Raw genomic sequence first — 19,877 nt, 5'->3', positions numbered from 1 at the left:
AATTAAAATAGTTATTACTACTCAGTTCCATTTGTCCAAGATACTAGATCAAGCATGTTGAGTAGAGACATGAAAGAGATGTTTTAATGAAATTTAAATCAAATTTCTAGTAATGAAAACTACAATGTTGACTTAAAAAAACACTGGATATGATTAATGGCAGATTTGACAATACAGAAAAAAAGATTAGTGAACCTAAAGGCACAGCATTAGAAACTATCCAGAATTAAACACAGAAAGAAAAATAACAGAAATTTTACAAAATAAAATTAGTTAGCTGCAGGACAACTTCAATACATGTAATATAAATTCCTGAAGAAAAAGGAGAAGAGAGGTGGGTGAAACATAAAAAGTACTTGAAGAAATACAGGCTTTCAAGATTTTATTAAAATAATGTACACACAGATCCCAAAATCACAATAAACCCTAAGGAAAAAAAAATCATGACAAAAACTACACGAAACACAAAAATGATGCAGCCTTCTTGTCAAAAACAATACAAACCAGAAAAGAGTAAAATAACGATAAGTACTGAAAGAAAAAATTACCAACCTAGAATTCATGATCTAGTAAAAATATCTTTCAAAAACAGGAGCAAAATAAACACTTTTTTTTCAAATTTATAAAAGCTGTAAAAATTCACCACCAGTACATCTATGCTAAAAAAATATATATATATATGTAAGGAAGTTCTTCATAAAGAAGGAAAATAGTATCAGATGAAAAATGAATCTATATAAAGGAATAAATTCTCAGAAATGTTTCTTACATGGGTAGTTATAAAATAATTTTTATTATTTAAATATCTTTAAAGATAACTGAATGTTTAAAGCAAAAATTTTTTAAAAAGCATTGTGAGATTTATAACACGTAAAGAAGTAAAATGTATGGGAACAATAAGGCAAAGTTCAATAAAGGAGAAGTGGATGTATATTGTTCTAAATTTTTTATACTATAATTGAAATAGTATAGTATCACTTAAAAGTGGATAGCAGTAAGTTAAAGATGGATACCATAATCCTGAGAGCAGTTATTTTAAAAACAAACAAGTTATTAGTATAAGCCAGACATAGGAGATAAATATGAATTATGAAAATTCTCAATCCAAAAGGCAGCAAAAAAGTGAAACAAAAATGAAAAGAATTTATAGGACAAAGAGAAAATAAAATATGATCCTAAATTAAACCCAAATGTATTAATAATCATATTAAAATATTTTAATGGTCTAAATACCCCAACCAAAAGGCAAAGATAGTTAGACTGGATAAAGAAAGAAGGACCCAACTCTATTCTGCCTATTATACACACACTCTCACATACACACACTTTAAGTATAAAGACACAAATACATTAAAAGTAAAAAAGAGAAAATATCTACCATAATACTAATCAAAGGAAAGTATGAATGATTATTATATTATCCAATTTTACAGTAAAGAACATTACCAGGATAAAAATGGCCACTTCATTACAATAAAGGAGTCATTTATCAAGAGGTACACAGTAATCCTAAATGTTTATTCACTTACTAACAATGCTTCAAAATACATAAAGCAAAACCTGATAGAACTTCAAGGAGAAATAAAGAAACTCACAATTACAGTCAAAGATTTCAACACCATACTCACAATAATTGATAGAACAAGTAAAACAGCCATATAATGATAATGATATAAAAGATGTGAGCACTGTCAATGAATTTGGTATAATCAATTTTTTTAACTTGTTTTTAATGTTTATTTTTGAGAGAGAGACTGACAGAGCAGGAGTCAGGGAAGAACAAAGAGAGAGAGGGAGACATAGAATCCGAAGCAGGCTTCAGGCTCCAAGCGGTCAGCACAAAACCCGACGCGGGGCTTGAACTCACAAACTGTGATATAACGACCTGAGTTGAATTCTGATGCTTAACCAACTGAGCCACTTAGGCACCCCTGGTGCAATCAATATTTCTAGATAATTCTACCCAACAGAGCAGTAGACACATTTTTTTGAGAGCACACAAAAAATTTTATCATATTCTTGTTCATAATCTAGTATTCAATAAATTCAAAAGGATTCAAATTAGACAAAGTATGTTCCCTGGTGACAACGGGACTAAGCTAGAAATCAATAATAGAAAGAAATCTAGAAATTCCCCATATATTTGAAGGATGTAAACCCCTTCTAGATAACCCATGAGTTAAAAAGAAAGAAAAAGGGAAATTAGAAAGTAATTTAACCTGAATAAGGAAAACAAAACATATCAAAACTTGTGGCATGCACTGGCAGCAGTACCTAGAGGAAAGAAGACAGCACTAAATGTCTACAGAAGAAAAAAGATCTCAGATTACTAACTTCAGTTTCCACTTAAGAAACTAGAAAAAATATATATACCCAAAAGATCTGAGAGAAAAACTGATGAAATAAAAAACAGAAAAATAATAAAGTCAAAGATACCAAAAACTAGTTCTTACAGAAAATCCATCAAATTGATATATGTCTAGCCACTGATCAGGAAAAAAGAGGGTGATACCTCTTATTACAAATATTTTAAAGGGATAGTAAGAAAATCTTATGAAAAATTTTATACCAGTAAATTTAAGAATTTGAATAAAATGAGCAAATTCCTTGACTATAAACTTCTCAGAAGAAAAAGATAACCCGAAGAGACTTGTAAATACTAAATAAAGTAAATCTGTACTCGAAAAACTTCCAAAGAGAAAACTTCAGGCCCACATGGCTTCACTAGGAGAAATAACACCAATTTTATACAGTCTTCCAGAAAATTGAAGAGTCAATAACACTTCCTGGTTTACTTTGAGCTCGGCAGTATTCAAATGTCAAAAACAAAGACACGACCAAAAAAGAAGCCCACAAGCCACTCCTCATCGTGAACATAGATGTAAACGGTTTTTAAAATATTTTAGCAAACTGAATCCTACAATAATATCAAAAAAGGATAATGCATTATAATGTACATAAAATCAAAGGAATACAAAGTTGGATCCACCTCTTTTAAAAACTCTATGAAATTCCATATTTGAACACCTTTTAAAAGAAAAATTATATGATCATCTCAACAGTGCAGAAAAAGCACTTGACAAAATCCAACATCCATTCCTGATAAAGACTCTCAGCAAACTAGAAATGGAGGGGAACTTTCTGAACCTGATAAAAGACAGGTATGAAAAACCTACACCTAATCATATAGTAAGATTAGGAACAAAGCAAGGATGTCCACTGTAACCACTTCAATATTATCCTGGAAGATCCAATTAGTACATTAAGGCAACAAAAAGAAATAAATGGCATCCAGATTGAAGGGGAAAGAAAAATGTCTTTATTTGCAGACAACATGACCATCTGTGTAGACTATGCTATGAAATCTACATAAGACCTGGAAGGATTAATAAATTGTAGGATATGAATATGCAAAATTAAACGTGTTTGTATACACAAGCAAAAAATAAATGAAAACTGAATTTTTAAAATATCACTTCTAATAGCATCAAAAGATATGACTAAAGAATAAAGCTGACAAAAGATGCTTCAGACCTATCCAATGAAAATTACAAAATGTTGCTTAAATAAAGTTCTAAATAAATGAAGAAATGTATAATCTGTTCATGGGTCAGAAGAATCAATTTTGTCAAGATGTCACTTCCCTCCAAATCGATTTATATTCAATTCCATTTCATTCCAAATATGAGCAGGATTTTTTTTGTATAAATTGGCAAGCTGATTCTAAAATTCATACAGAATGAGTCAACAGTTTTGATTTTTTAAAAATGTTTTAAGAAGTTACACTGCTTTATTTCAGCTTTTATTATAAAGCCACAGGAATTAAGACAGTGCAGTATTGGTATACAGATAAACAGGTCACTGGAATAGAAGTCTCAGAAATAAGACTGGAAATTTTTCTCCATCAAAGGCTTCCAATAATCAAAACATTTATTTAAGGGCGCCTGGGTGATTCAGTTAGCTAAGCATCCTGATTCTTGCTTGATCTCGGCTCAGAACATGATCTCAGGGTCATAGGATCAAGTTCTGCTTTAGACTCCATGCTGAGTGTGGAGCCAGCTTAAGATTCTCTCTCTCTCTCTCTCTCTCTCTCTCTCTCTCTCTGCCTTTCCCCCACTCCCTCTCTCTCTCTTAAAAAAAATACAAAAACAAAAAAAACCAAACACATTTATTTAATAACAAACCAGCTAAATCTCAGTGGAACAGAACAGTTTGTGTCTTTGTAACTTAAAATACTGTCATCCCCTTTTCCCAGCTCCACTCTAGCCTTGAAAACAGAAGCCTGAAAAACACAACAGCTGTGAAAAACAGCAGGCTTTCAAGAGGAGACCAGGTTTGGAGCTCCTCAGAAAGCCCTATTCTTAGAGCACTGCCATGAATTTACCTGACTGGAAGCTCCTTGGAAAAGTCACAGAGAGTGGTGTTGTACCAAAAAATAAATCCAATTAAAAAATGGGCAGAAGACATGAATAGATATTTTTCCAAAGAAGACATACAGATGGTCAACAGATACATGAAAAAAATGCTCAACGTCATTCATCATCAGGGAAATGTAAATCAAAACTACAATGAGATGTCACCTCACACCTGTCAGGGTGGCTAAACTCAACAACACAAGAAACAACAGGTGTTGATGAGGATGTGGAGACAAAGGAACCCTCTTGCACTGTTGGTGGGAATGCAAACTGGTGCAGCCACTCTGGAAAACAGTATGGAGGTTCCTCAAAAAGTTAAAAATAGAACTACCCTAAGATCTAGGAATTGCACTGCTAGGTATTTACCCAAAGAATACAAAAATACGAATTCAAAGGAATATGGGCACCCCAACAGTGCAGAGCCTGCTTGGGATTCTCTCCCTCTCTCTCTGACCCTTCCCTGCTCACACTCTCTGCCTCTCAAAGTAAATAACTAAACATTAGGGAAAAAAACATAAAATTGAGATAAAAGTGGACAGGGGCGCCTGGGTGGCTCAGTCGGTTAAGCGTCCGACTTCAGCTCAGGTCACGATCTCGCGGTCCGTGAGTTCGAGCCCCGCGTCGGGCTCTGGGCTGATGGCTCAGAGCCTGGAGCCTGCTTCCGATTCTGTGTCTCCCTCTCTCTCTGCCCCTCCCCCGTTCATGCTCTGTCTCTCCCTGTCTCAAAAATAAATAAACGTTAAAAAAATAAAAAAAAAAAAAAAGAGGGATAAAAGTGGACAGGTTAGCATGGTACCCTGTGAGGACTTCTAAATATTTAGCTACTAGGAATGGCGGTAGCAAAAACAGTGTATGATAAAAAGAGTAAACTTTAAGACGGTCTCAGCTAGACACCCTGTTCTGTTTATCTGGGATCTGCCCCACCACTCTACTGACATTGTTCTGATCTATAAGTTTTAAGCTGACACATCAAATAAACAACTCTAAGATATCATCTTACTTAACTTATTTAAGTATCTGCATTTGACACATATGATCCACTCATCCTTGAAACGCTTTCTTCACTTGGATCTCAGGACACTTGTCTGCTTCTCTTCTACATTTCAGGTCTGTCTTTCACTGAGTCTCTGATGAGTAGAAATTTGACCACCAACCTTGGAGATCTACAGTGTTGAGTCCTTGAAGGTCTTATCTTTTCCAACCACATTCAGGTGACCCCATCTCGTCTCATGGTTCTAGTACCAGCTGCTTTCTGAGGTCTCCAATTTTATATCCAGCCCAGAACTCTCCCCTGGGCTCCGGACTGCTTAGTCAACATCACTATTTCCACACGGAATGGAGCTAAACTTAACACGTGTGGTCTGAACATGGATCTTCCCCTGCCCCGTCAAGGGCAACTCCACCTTGCACTTGGCTCAGGCCAAAACCCTTAGAGTCAGCCGTGATTCTCTTTCTCTCATACCCACATCCAATTTATCTTAAAATCCTGTTGGCTCTATCATCAAAATATACCCAAATTTTGAGTACTTCTCACTTCTCCTTGCCACCCTTGAACATGCTCCCATCAATCCTTGCCTAGATCACTGCAACAGCTCTTAAATGGTCTGTTTCTGCCTTTGCCTCCCCACGATCTATTCACCATGTAAGAACCGGAATGATCCTGTTAAAATAGAAGTCAGATCATCTCTCTGGTTTTGAACACAGAACCCTGCAGTTTTCTATCTCACACAGAGTATAAGCCAAGATCCTTAGAAAGGTCTATGGGTTCTACACAAACAACCCTCCACCATCCTCCCCCCACCACCATTATCCACATGACCTCGGCCTTTATCACATCCCTCACCTTTCACTCTGCTCCAACCACACTGGTATTTTAGTTCCTAGAACATGCAAGTACTCCTGGCCTCAGGGCCTTGGCACATGCTGTCTGAAATGTTTCTCCACTCCCAACCTGATATCTATATAGCTCCTGCCTCCCCCCACTTCAGGTTTGACTCAAAGGTCAACTTCTCAGTGAGGCCTTTTCTGGCCACACTATCAAAATCTTTAACCTTCTGCCCACCCCAGTCTCCAAACTTTATATATCCTTTTCCTGATTTTTTTTCTATGTATGCTTCTTAGCATATGACATAATATATACTTACTTATCTAATGCATTGTATCTCTTCCCTAGTGGAATGCAAACCCCATGCAGGCAGATATTTCTATTGGGGTTATTCACTGTGTCCTCAGCACCTAGAGCCTAGCACACAGTAAGGGCTAAATGCATTTGCAGTATGGTAAGAAGAGGGAAAAGGGGAAAAAAAAAATGAAGAAATCAAGAAAAAGAACTGTCTTATGATAGTTTTCAGTTCAGTTGTGGGTTCATAGTGAATTTTGATACTTCTTGTGAATGAGAGCCAGGATTTCCCTTATCACACTCTTCAATCAGCAACAAAGTCGGAGAAGGCTTGGCCCTAACATTGGACACCTGGACTTTAGCTCCTGCTCTGACACTAGCTATGGGAGCTTGGGCTTGTAAGCTCACTGTGCCCTAGTCTACCATTCCATAAGTGAGAGAATGAGGAAGGAACATCCAGCAGTACGGTTTTGCGACCAGGAGGTCACAGATTCAATAGAACAGGAGAGAAAAAAATGACTCCATCACAGAAGGTACTTCATGAATTCTAAATAACAGAGTTTCTCAGCAAACAGGAACACAAGGAAATGCTTACTTACCGGCTTCCAGAGAAGAAATCAGTACAGCTATGAAACAAAGCCTGAGTAACACTTTCATATTCTCCTGGAAAAGACAGAAATGGAAGAAAAACCAAAATAAAAATGTTACTATTCCAGAAAAATCTCTAAAACCACACACGCTAACTCCCACCTGCCTCCACCCTCCTCCCCAAGTCACACTGATGGGTTAGTGCCCTGCATCAATGTGATCATGCTTCTGGACAGAAGTGGGGACAAATTCAAACAACTTAAGGTTAAGAAAGCATCCATCATCTGTCCCAACATTCATTTCCCACCTTGTTTCCCATTCAAATTTCCCCCCAAGCTAATCTATGCTATATCCAAAGTGACTAGGCCCTAAACCAGCTTGCTTCTACTTGTGTGGATTTGTTCCCCACCCAGAATGTACCCTATTGCTAGGACCCACTTGCAAAAGTCTTCCCATACTCCCAGGTCCAGCTGAAAGGCCACACCTTCATTCTATAAGGTAAGATACTAAATCGTTGGTACCAAATGGTATACCTACGTAGAGATGCCCCAAAGAAGACTTTAAAAAAATAGTAACAACATATATAGAAAATAAATGGTTTTCGCTTCTCTGAAGCTATTTAAAATTTCTACAGTGAGCATGTATTTGTCTTGTCACAAAGGAAAAACAAAACAAAACAAAATAAAACAAAAAAAGACTCCACAGGCCCTGGGTGATTTAGAAGACCACACCAACATAGCATCGGCCTCAACAGGTATCTGTCAGCCATAGGGTTACATGTGGGATGCAACCACATCAGGTACTTGATTGATACTGGAAAGAAAACGTGCCCACTGCCTCATCAATAAAACAATGTCACTAAAATCATATCAATTGGATGTAAAAAGAAGAAAAACCAATTTTTCCTACTCTTCCAAACTTCTCAAACCCCGATGAAGTTAATTTTCAGGATAGCCTCATTTTCCTTCTGAATGTTCCTTGTGGGTGCTCCTGAACAGGGCATACAGTAAGTTCTAGTCTCACACCTCCAGTGAACTTCCGCACAAATCGAGGGCCCGTGAATACCTCAGACTCAGTAGGCCTCCACCCAAACTCATCTTCTCCCCACCTCAATGACAGGCACAGCACTGCCCTGCACAGGCCACACATACTCCCACCCAACAAGAGATCTAGGCCAATGACCTTGAATCTACCACCGCCCCCCCCCAGAGCTGCTCTCTTAACCACCCTAACCATTATCAAGTGGCCCCGTTCACTCACACCCACTGCCGATGCCTCTAGCTCAGGCGATCACCAGCTCCTGCCTGGATCAATTATGGCCACAGACTTCTCATCAGTCTCTTTGCCTGTGGACATACCATTTCCCCCTCATCCAGAGAGCCCACAGACCCACAGTTACCAAATGATCTTTTCAAAATACCTCCACTGGCCCCCCAGTGCACACAACAAAGTCCAAACTTCTTAGTAAGTGCATACAGGTTCTTTGTGCCAAGGCTCTGACTTTCTTTTTCAGACTCAATGCCCCGCCTCCTTGTCCCCCACCGTGGTCCATGGCCTGTTCTTCACCTCAGAGACTTTGCCTTCCCTAGTCCCTCCTCCCTTCACCTGGCTACCTCCCTCATCTATCAGGTCTCAATGTCATCACCATCATCCCCGACAGACCCCCAGGCCGGCTGGGCCTTCCTCCTCTGTGCTCATGCAGGCCATAGCCCCCGCCCGGCACATCTTACTGTGGTTATCCCAGGACAGGAAGCATCATGAGGGCAGGCACCATGACAGGCCCCTCACTGCCCCCACAGAATGCCACTACACTTGGAGCTCAAGCCCTTAATAAATTTGCATGGAACAATGAAAAAATTAACAAAAGAAATAGCTCCCCCCTCTAACCCAATTTCAGGGGCAATGTCCAGAGTAAACCATGCAATTTCACATTTTAACAACACCTGTCTGTTAATTTTTACAGGAGATGAAATCTGTCTATATTATCTGAGGCTACAAGTTAATTGCAAGCACAAAACATATTGTAACTAAGACATCACTAATTCAGACACTAATGACGTGCAATCATTTAAATATTATCTGAAAAATGTTCTATTTAAGAAGTGGTATTAAAACCCATAAAAAATGTCACAACGTGCTTTTTCATAAATGCTGAGAGAAAAAAAAGAAAGACTTTCTCAGTATGATAGATGCTCCCATTTATAGTCTCCCCACTTTACCCCCAGCATGAAGACTATGATCCTTAAGCCTGGTTCAAGCCTTGAAACCTACCTCAGAGCAGTAAGACTGCATTCCTTAAATATCCTGTAATTCTGACATTTCATTCACGTAAACTGGCCTTCTCCCAAGTTAGCTGAGGTTAATCGCGCTATTATCATTATATATTGCCTTTAAACTATATTCAGATTATCAGCAGCCTGGCTTATTAGCTCTTTCTGTAGCTCTGTGGAAGTGTTTTAAGTCTCCCTGATAGAGAGGCAGAAAAATAAAGGTTTACATGATTTCCCAATGACCAGGTCCAGGCCAATCAACTACTCACGTTACTTTCTCTGAAACAATATAAAGGCACTATGAACCAACTGAACAGTGCCAGCTATTACTTCATGCAGTTACAAGATCTGACTTGTGTGATTACGGAACAGGGAAGAAAAGGAAGATGCCCAGGTGAATTTTATGTATAGACTGTATCTCAGGATCTAATTCCAAATTACTCGTAGGGTTGTAAGGGTTGTAGAGAATTACTTGGAGAGAGCTACATGATGACGCAGGGGTGTCCACCCCCAGGGCCCTAACTCAGCCTGGAGGAGGGCTCTTGGATGAGGTGTTACCTGAACCTCAGGAGGTGGTGGGGAGCCCGTGGAAGAGATCAGCCCCATCCTGTTTCAGAGTATAAACCAAAGGTGGGAAGTTGAGAGGCAAAGCTGGGGAGGCCCAAAGTGCCCAGAACACGGAGTCTCGCTGTGGAGATGACTGCAATTTGTAGGTGGCAAAAAAGAAAATCACTTAAGCCACAGGGTGGTGTGCGATCAGATTTTCATGTTTTATAGAAATCTTGGCACCCACGTGGAATACAAAGCAGAGATAAGAGGGTTGGCGGGGAGAGCAGGCTGCTGTGAAAGGGAGTCCAGACGAGAGGGCATGGGGCCATGAGCCAGCGGCAGTGATGGGGTGTATCTGAGACCCAGTCAGAGGCAAGCGAGAAGAAGGGTGACAGAGGGGGTCTGGAATGCACCAGCCCCTGTTCATTCAGGTGGAGACCAGCAAGGGGCAGGCCAGAAAAGGGGGACAGGCTCCAGAACCCACAGACAACCCGAGGAGATGCCCAAAGGGTGTCACTCACAGCACGACTGGGCCTGGGTCTCCTGTGGCTAGCTAGCAGTGTGGCCTCCAACAGAGACCGAGAACCCCAGTGTCAGCTGAAAGCTGAGTGACATGGACACAAGGCCTGGAATGTGCCAGAACTGGAGAGCATACAGAGCACTGGGAGCCATCATCACACAGGTCGTAATCGTAGTGACAGGTAAGTGACCTGGTCACTGGGAAAGTGACTGAGCGGTGACCCTCAGAGGGGCCACAGACCCCTTCAGAAATCAGATAAAACCATGGAGCTGACCCAAAGGAAAATGTCCAGACAGCTGTCCAATATTCGGTATACAATGAGAGATATGCCAGGATCACCTGAAGCTGAGGCTGAAGACTGCAGCTGTCTGTGAGAAAAGGCCGGTGAGCCCCTCGCCCCTCGAGAGGTGTGAACTGGTGTGTGAGGTGCTCCTGCTTCTCAGGATAGAGTCAGCATCTTTAAGGGGCGAGTCTACCTGGGGAAGGAAGCACACACACCAGTGTAAGCTCGACTGAGGAAGCTTAGTCACCGACCGACCACTGCACAGATCTCAAGAGGTGTCCAAAAAACCCTCAACAAGCTGGAAAAATGTGCCATATGTTTAAAGAGCAAGATGTCCCACGGTCCTCTGAGACGATGGTTTCAGAAGATCGAATCGGGGGCGTGAGAGATGCCAAGAGGTGAACAACCACCATCCCTTCTGGGAAAAAAAAAAACCACATACAACCTGGCTCTTTGCCAGCCTCAGGGATGCAGAAAAATGGAGCCACCTGTGGGGATCTCACCGCTTTCTGCACTTGGAGAAGAAAGCTCAGAGAAAGACCCAGATGCCAGGAAGAAATGAACAGGTCCCTTGTAAGAACAGGCACACTGGGAGTCCTTCCTTACATCAAGTGTATTGATACACCTGCATTCCAAATTACAGAATTTGAAACAACTTCCAAAAAGCTGAGCTGTTATGTCCTGTAGACATTCCACAATCCTTTCCCTGGTTTTACGGTTTACTTTCAATATGTTGGAGTCTGACATTTTCTTCAGGTCTGATTCATTTCCTTAGGCCTTGGAAATGCTGGTAAGACTGAGGCATAAGGCCTTTTAATGTCCAATCAATAAAACAGCCTAATGCAACACCAAACACGTTGCTTAGGTTAAATAGACTAACTACTGCCTGATTATTCACATTAGATTTATGAGAAGATACAGCATAACGTGAAGGGGTCAGAGGCACAGTGGCTTGTCCACATGAATCACACAGAACACAAAATCAAAGACTCCCTGATCTTCCTGCCCCCTGTCCTAAGCACAGTGCCCTCTCGGTCTCCAGGAGTATGGCCCAGAAATGAGTGCAGCGGGGGGCAATTACCTGGGGAATGTCAGAGAAATTAATAGAGGCGGGGGGGGGGGGGCGGCGGGGGGGCGGGGAGAGGATGGGCAAGAGGAATGAATCTACTTGGAAAGTCCAGGAAACCTTTTGCAGAATTGACTTCCCACCTCCCCTAAACCACTTCACTTTCCCTCTTCCTCTTTGCCCCAGAAAGTTGTTTAAAAGAACTTTTATATTCTGTCTCCACTTCCCATCCTCTGCTGTTTGGGTTATAGGGTCTTCTCCTTGCCCATCTGCAAGCACGCTGCCTTCGGCTTCCACCACGCCTCTCCAGTGCTTCTCAGGGCTGTCACTTCGTTCTACTGCTCCCAGTCCACCTGCTTCTTCTGTGATGTCCAACCAGCTCTGAGCCGATTCTGATCTCAGGCCTTTCCCAGGGGCCCTGTAGAGGCCCCTGCCCTCAATGGCCAGGACCACAAGTCACATAGGGCACAGGGCACCGCATGCCTCAGACCTCTGGCTCTGGGACCCAGGGCTTGGGCAGCAGTGGTGGCTCGCCCCAGTTGCTGGCCTTCCCTACCTGGGCCGGGAGAGAAAGGTACAGAGAGGACCCTCTACCTCTCCTATGCTCCTGTGAGGGGGGGCCCATCCTACTCACCTTGCATGTGGTAAGAGCTCAGGAAGGAAGGGAGGGAGGGAGGGAGAGAGGAAGGGATTCACCCACCATCTTCACATTAGACTACACGAAATCTGGCCTTGAAGCAAGGGGGAGAAAGGATAGAATATAGGTACTCAGTGTGAGTCGGAGAAGAGAAATGCAAGGGAACCACCCTGGACAAGGAAGACTACCTCTTCAGGGGTTACACAAAGGACGCACAGCCAGGAAGCCACGCAGGACGCTGGGGGACAGCAGACAGAGCAGGACCAGACACTGGGAGCGATTCCTGCCAGAAGGGATACTGGCCAAGTCACCCTCCCTTGTTCAGAGGCAACTGAGCAAAGCCTGCAGTGATTTTTGAAATTGGTTTATAAGTAAAATTCAAAATATTTTTAGAAAGTATTGACAATAAAAACCGTCATGTATTTATTCCACTGTGTTATTTTTCAGATGTGTTTTTCACATAAAAAAAATGACTAAGGAAGGGGAAAGGATTAATGCTCCCAATAAATTAACAAGCCCTAACACAATGCTCCCGTCCTGCCCGCAGGTGCCGTGATGTCTGTGTTCCATAGGAAATTTCCCACCCTGCCTACCCTCCTCTCCATGGCAGCTTCCAGCTGGTGTGCAGAGACCCAGCCGTGCACTGAGGTGCTGATGCCCAACCAGGGTAGTCAGCCAGGGCCTGGCATGACAGGAGGCCTCGGCTGGTCAGCCCCCTGCCCCCAGCAACCTGGTCTATTCACTGCAGTGCCCCGGGGTGGGAAAACAGGAAACACAGCTTTCTATGACAGTTACATGAAATGTATAGTTCCCCTTGCATTTTGGTGATTATAACGTATCTGGAAACTGGAAACTGGTACATCACACCACGATTATGTGTCATATGAAAAATATGTATGAAGCTACTTGTTTATTGACAATAAAATGGAGGGACTCCTGGGTGGCTTGGTAGGCTGAGCATCTGACTCTTGATTTTGTCTCAGGTCAGGATCCCAGGGTCAGGGGATCGAGCCTTGCATGGGGCTCCGAGCTGAGTGTGGAACCTGCTTAAGATTCTCTCTCTCCTCCTCCTCTGCCCTTCTCCCCTGCTTGCACATGTGTACTGTCTCTCTCTCCCTCTAAAATTAAAAAAAAAAAAAAAGATAAAATGGAAATGTGAATTTGAGGCATAAAGCAATGTCCTACCAGACCTAGAAGGACAAACTTCAACGTGAACTAAATTACAAAAGCAGAGATCAAGTACAAGAATTAACAATGAACATACAGGCCCCCAGCAGAAGCATCCCACTTCACCACACAGTGCTGTCCTGTCAGTCTGCAAGGAACTCCATATCCAGCACTGACACAGGAAGGGTGACAGCTGGGGGACAGAGTGACTGTCACCAGAACCCAAGTGGTTTCCACGAGGCCCAGGGCCCCAGTGCAGAGGGAAGGGGCATTTATTCCTACTTTGTGGCCACACTGCATCTATTAATGCCTTCTTGTTCTGGAAGAATTTCCCACAACCTCGAGGAATTTCCTTCCTATTGCTGAGGAATCCCCCCACATTGTGAACCTGGCTTTCCAGGACAGAAGCCAGGCACAGGACAGAGGTGGCATGCACCAGACATCATGAAGAGGCAGGTGCTGTGTGGGCCCACTTCTGGGAGAGGGGCAGCGGAGGCACCAGGCTCTGAGAGCAGCGTCTGAGCCCAGGCTGTATTGCTCCTCAAAGGACCTGTGGGGAGCAGACCCTGGGATGGTTCACGCCCTCCCTGCCTACGTTAACCTCCGAGATGGATTCCCTGATTGCCCCCAGCTTGGTCACATATCATGAGGGGCCCTGCACGTGCACACAGGTAGACATTCCAATCCACATATCCAAGTTCACCCCCGCCATACAGCCTTGGCCACTCAGCAGACCAAGGAGGCATACCGGCAGCAGAGTCCATAGGGGAACGACCTAAGAAAGAGACCTGTTATACTCTGTCCAGGCTGTCTGGACAAGGCATTTAGGGGGGCCCGGGTACCTGGGTCATGGCCATGCTGCTGTTCCATTACATGTTCCAAGTAGGCACATCCTTTTGGTTCTACAGACTCCTGGCCATGCTAAGGCACACAGCTGGCTGAGAAGCAGAGCAGAACCCTCCAAAGTACAGGACCTCGGAGGGACCACTTTTGCCTGCCTCTAAGGGAAGTTCGGCAGCAGCCAAACCTCCACAGAAACCCAGGAAAAGAGAGAAGACAGCAGCAGATGCCCCCTCCTTCCTCCAGGGACCTGAAGAGCCCCACATCTGAAATTTAAGTGGAAATCCTAACGGTACTTTCACATTTCCACCTCATACCAGCTCACTGTTCACAATGAGTGCCTTACAAATACATATGCAGCATCATCTAATAAAACTTCTCATCCCAAACATTATTCAACGTGTGTATACATGTATATTTGACCTAAGAGAAATATTCAGAGAATTAGGCTTCAACTAAGTGACTGTAACTAAGAAGCGACTGTGGATAGCCCCTGGAAGAAACAAGGACTAAATCAGGTTCTTCAGCTCAGGAATCACCACAACCTCCATGCTCTATTGAAAACCATCATGTTGTGGCACCTGGGTGGCTCAGTCAGTTGGGCATCTGACTCATGACTGCTCAGGTCATGATCTCACGGTTTGTGGGTTCGAGCCCCGCATCAGACTCTGTGCTGGCAGTGGGGAGCCTGCTTGGGACTCTGTCTCCCTCTCTATGCCCCTCCCCTACTCACTATCTCTCAAAATAAATAAACATCAAAAAAAAAACCCATTGTGAACACATATGGGGAATGGAATATGGCATTAAAATCAGGTCCATAATTTTGACCTTTACCTGTTACAAGGACTCAAACAGCAATTAAACAGGCTCCAATAATGTTAGGACCCAAAACGTTAGGTTTAAAGACAAGGCATAAAGAAACTTGCTCATAAAGCCATAGAACCACAAAACTGTGGAAAATACTTTAGAATTCTGGACTTACACAAATCCCTCTTTCATAATCTAGAATCTGCAAATCCCCAAGGAGAAGCTGTAGACAGCCAGGGAACTTGGAGTCTAACTTCTTAGGGTACTGATTTTACTCAAGGATTCTCTGGGCAGAGTTATATTTCTATTAGAGAAAACATGGCTATATTATGAAATGGAAAGAAAGATCTCCAAAAGGTAACGCATGAGTCATCAAAGAAGCCCTGAAGGTGAGTCACTTTGGAGTGCTAGGTTGAGCATTTACTCCTTTGGTGGTAAAATCTGAGAGGCATTGCCCTCTATAAATACCCGCAGTCATCTCTGTTCGGCCCCAGTCATGAGAAAGGGAACAACGAGGGCCACACAAAGTCACATGCGTGGGGCCAGACTGTCAGAGCAACCGAACCCTAACACTGAGACACCTCCCCAGGAAGGTTCCATGCCCGAGACAGGGAAGGAGAACAAGGATGTGAACACAAAGGGGGTCACCACAGTGTGATACAATGATTTCCGTTCTGCAGAGAGGAGAACCATGTACCCCACCACACACAGGGCTCCTAAAACCCAACTGTGTGTTCAGCATGGCTATCACTGATTTTCCCCCAGAGACAAAGTTATATAAAACTATGAGCTAACAAAACCACTCCCACAACAGAGGCCACAGAAACACGCATCATCTCAGAAAGTCTGAGAAACACTGAAACTTTGGCGACTTTCCTTTCAGATGATCCAAAAGCCCGGCTCACAGCAGATTCATCCGGCGTATTTACCCACACGAATGAGGCAAGGAAAGTTTTTTTAATCACCAAAGGCTATCACGCACAGGGATATGGAGATAAAGTAAACACAGTCACAGAGGTTTTAGATGTTGCTGTACAGTCTAAGTTGTTCCGCTATTACAAGGCACAAAGCCACCGGATTGGTGGTTTCGTGTGGGTTTCAGGGACAACGGGGAAAATAAAGCAGAAGGACGGGACTGCCATCACTAGAGGGCTACAAACAGGAATCGGCCAGACCTATCTCTTGGTTGGACTTGAATTTTAACACAGTCCAATTTCTCCCCAGTGAACCCTCTAGGGCTCCTGGACCACAGCAACCAGACCCAGTGACAGGAAGGGCTCTGCTCTCCTGTCCCTTGTCCCCCTTTCAAATGCTCTGCCTGGCCCTGTCAGCCCTCCAGCACAGCTCCAATGCAGTGCTTGCTAGGGGCCTGATACTGAGTCTGGCCTCACACAGCTTGCCCTTAAGCACTGCCTTCCAGTTGTGAGAAAGGTTCTGTTGCTCTAAGTGGCAGCTACAGGTAGCCTCAGGGGACTAGACATTCTCCATACGAATTTTTCTTTGTTTTCACTCCTGTGTTTTTTTTACCGAGATGAAATATGCATACAGTGAAAACACACAGTAAATCTTAAGTGTATAATTCCATTAACTATGATAACTGTATACACCAGAATACCCCATCAAGATACAGACCGTCTCCATCCTCCCCTAAAGTTCTTTTGTGTCCCTTACTAGCCACCCCTCACTGCACAGGACTCCACGTTCTGATTTCTATCATCACCAATATGACCTTTTAACAGTGAACTTTGGACGGCTGGCTTGCACCCAATCAGTGCCCTGCTATGTTAGGGCACACAGGGGCATGAAGGCTTCAGTCACTCACTACCAAGTGATGCAAGGGAAGCACTAGTTCTCAAAGGGGCCAGTGTGGCTGCTAAGGTAGCACTTTTGAAAGTGTGGAGAAGGGGACACCTTGGGTGATCACAACGAAGCATTTAGTGGTAGAGGCCCTTCCGCAACAACTCGAGGCAGTTCCACAAAGTAAAGATGGACTCTTGTCCTGCATGACTTCCAAGCATCTCATGTCATTTATCATCTGGGGAGGCTAGTGCCTAGTTCCGTCCTACACTTACAGACTGTTGGCACGCTTTTCGTACATACTAAATTTTCCAGGAATGCAAATATGGTGAAAACAGAGAGGACTGGCTTTGACAACCACTTAGACCTTGAGCGAGAGTCACTCATCATTCAGTGGTACTTGGATCCCCCACCAGGATGTCTCTGATCCGGACCAAACTTGGAGTTGTCCTCTGTGATCCTACAGTCCAGCCTACATAACCCATTTGGCAGCCTCATTGGGTTCTAGTTTGGTTCTGCCCAAGCATCCATCCACACAGTGATCCTTTACATCTAGCTATTATAGTGACTATTTGGAAATTACATTGTCGGTAAGTTTTATTATATTATTTCAGAATTGCAAATATTTGCATTAGTAAGGGGTAAGTGATGAATCACAGGAATCTACTCCCAAAGCCAAGAGCACACTGCATACACTGTATGTTAGCTAACTTGACAATAAACTATATATTTAAAAAGAGGGGTAAGGGGTTCTGAATGAGCCAAGAAGCACTGCTCCAAGTGACAGAATTTAACTCTGGATTGAACTCAGGGGCAGGAGTCATGGGCTGTATTTGCTGGTGGCCTTCAGTGCTCTGGTTTGCCAGGCCACACGTGCAGAGCTCACAATGCATAGGCCACCTCCCCCACCTCCTACTAGCACCCTAAGTCCAGCTGAAACTTAGCTACCAAACCGCACTGTCGATGGGGAATTGTTTCAAGAGACAGCCTAAAAGTTGCTCTTTGTACCTCTTCAACGGGGACCCTGGGGGGGGGGGGGAGGTCCCACTTTTCTCTGTTACCAGGCATCCTTTTACTTCTCCTAAGCACTTCATTTACAGCTTGAAGACACAGACAATTGTGTCCCACCAGGTTTCCTCTCTCCCACTGCCTGCAGGAAGGTACACTGGGGTTGTCAACCTTGGTCACACGTTTAGAATGCCCTGGGGGCTTTAAAAACACCAGTGCTTGGGCGCACCCCCAGAGACGCTGGTTTGTTTGCTCTGGAGTCCTGGCATTTCTCATCAGAGTACCTCAGGCAATGTTAAGTAAGGTACAGGCAAGGCCGGGGCACCCAGCTTACCTCCAGATTTATAGCCCCACTTGGCAACTTTGCAAATAGTTCACGAAGGTTTACGTTTGACACTTTTCTAGACTCACTGCAGGCTCCACTTCCTCTCCACTCTTGTTTTTCTTTCATCCTATTTTTCATTTATGGCATCTTGTAAATCCTTTCTGGAACAGGTAGGAATGGGGAAAGCCTCCATCACCCTGCCACGTGTATTAGAAGCGCAGAGTTCAGGCGTTCAAACCTTCAGGAACCCCAGCCCCTTTCAACACTTGGTGAGCTCACTCTGGTTCCAGGGCTCCCCCACAGGCTCCCCAGTGCTGAGCATGGCCAGGAGGCTGCAGCAGCATTTCCTGGGGTCACAGCCGGCAAGGGCAGGGTGGAAGGAGCAGGCGAACAAAGCTGCTGACAGCACAAATCCTGTAAGCTGGCCCGACAAACTCGAAACCTCAAGGGAAAACACAAACCCAAATACAAATGGCAGCAGATGGAGAACATCATGAGGCTGGGCGGTGGCCAGTGAGTCTCAGTGCCTTCTGATGACAGCTGTCTTTCAAAGTGGCAAGTTCACAGTGAGTCCGTCATGTAGCATAATCTCTGTACTTCCCTCCTCCCTATGCTGGGGTAGTTGCAACTGTCCGGCTTTGCCACTTTGACTAATAAAACACTCTGTTTACAACATCATCTCTTCCTGCTTCCAGGAGGACACCCATCTCCCACTGGTGCATCCCAGCCACACGGTTTCCATTTTCCATGATCCAAGTGCACGGCCAAGCCCTAGAGTATATCTCAGCATCCTTGGGAACCACCCATATAAGTTGTATCTGTATCCATTACCTTCTTGCCCTCTCCAGTGGAGACACTGAACGGTGTCCTACCTGTGGGTGGCCAGCGTGCCCACTCTCCATTCAAAGAGGCAAAGTTCAAAGAACCCCCTTAGGCAGAGAGACTGCAGTTGCCCTGTGACTTCACCAAGAGGACTCACATCCATTAGAGGGCAGAGATTTTCATCTATCCCATTCACTGCTCTGTCCTCAGTACTCGGAACAGTGTCTGGCACAAAGTAGGTATTCAATAAACATTTGTTAAATAAATAAGTGAATCTAATATTAAGTAGTATTTCACCAACAGTAAAAGAATTACTGACAAGATGCTATTTTAAAAAGCCATAAAGAAAGCCTTTCCGCATTATGCCACACAGAGCTGAGTAGAGCCTGTTTAAAAAGGAGGGTTTAGGGGCACCTGGGTGGCTCAGTCGGTTAAGTGTCTGGCTTGATTTCAGTTCAGGTCATGATCTCATGGTTTGTGAGTTCGAGCCCCCCCTCCGGCACTGACAGCTCAGAGGCTGCTTGGGATTCTCTCTGCCTCTCTCTCTCTCTTTCTCTCTCTCTCTCTCAAAACAAATAAATAAACTTAAAAAAAAAAAAAAAAGAAAGAAAAAGGAGAATTTAGTTTTGCCCTGCCAAGATCATGTGAAAATTCAGGTCAAACA

General features: G+C 43.6%; 1 protein-coding gene across 9 annotated transcripts in view; it reads right to left on the bottom strand.

Moving 5' to 3' along the window:
- Positions 1-19,877, bottom strand: part of IL1R1 (interleukin 1 receptor type 1) — a 75,290-nt gene that overhangs the window by 19,182 nt on the left and 36,231 nt on the right. For 4 of the 9 annotated variants that reach the window (XM_058684541.1, XM_058684544.1, XM_058684542.1 and 1 more), the window contains one exon: positions 7,134-7,197. In XM_058684541.1, coding sequence (XP_058540524.1) covers positions 7,134-7,191 — 58 coding nt within the window. In that variant the 5' untranslated portion in view covers positions 7,192-7,197. Of the gene's footprint in view, positions 1-7,133; positions 7,198-9,950; positions 10,093-10,800; positions 10,938-19,877 lie in introns of those variants that run through there. The other 5 variants (XR_009248725.1, XM_058684546.1, XM_058684540.1 and 2 more) reach the window with 3 other exon arrangements.

Source organism: Neofelis nebulosa, chromosome 9 (assembly GCF_028018385.1).
Source record: "Neofelis nebulosa isolate mNeoNeb1 chromosome 9, mNeoNeb1.pri, whole genome shotgun sequence".
Classification (NCBI taxonomy): Eukaryota; Metazoa; Chordata; class Mammalia; order Carnivora; family Felidae; genus Neofelis; species Neofelis nebulosa.
The sequence above is the reverse complement of the archived record's forward strand: the minus strand, read 5'-3'. Positions and strand labels throughout refer to the sequence as shown.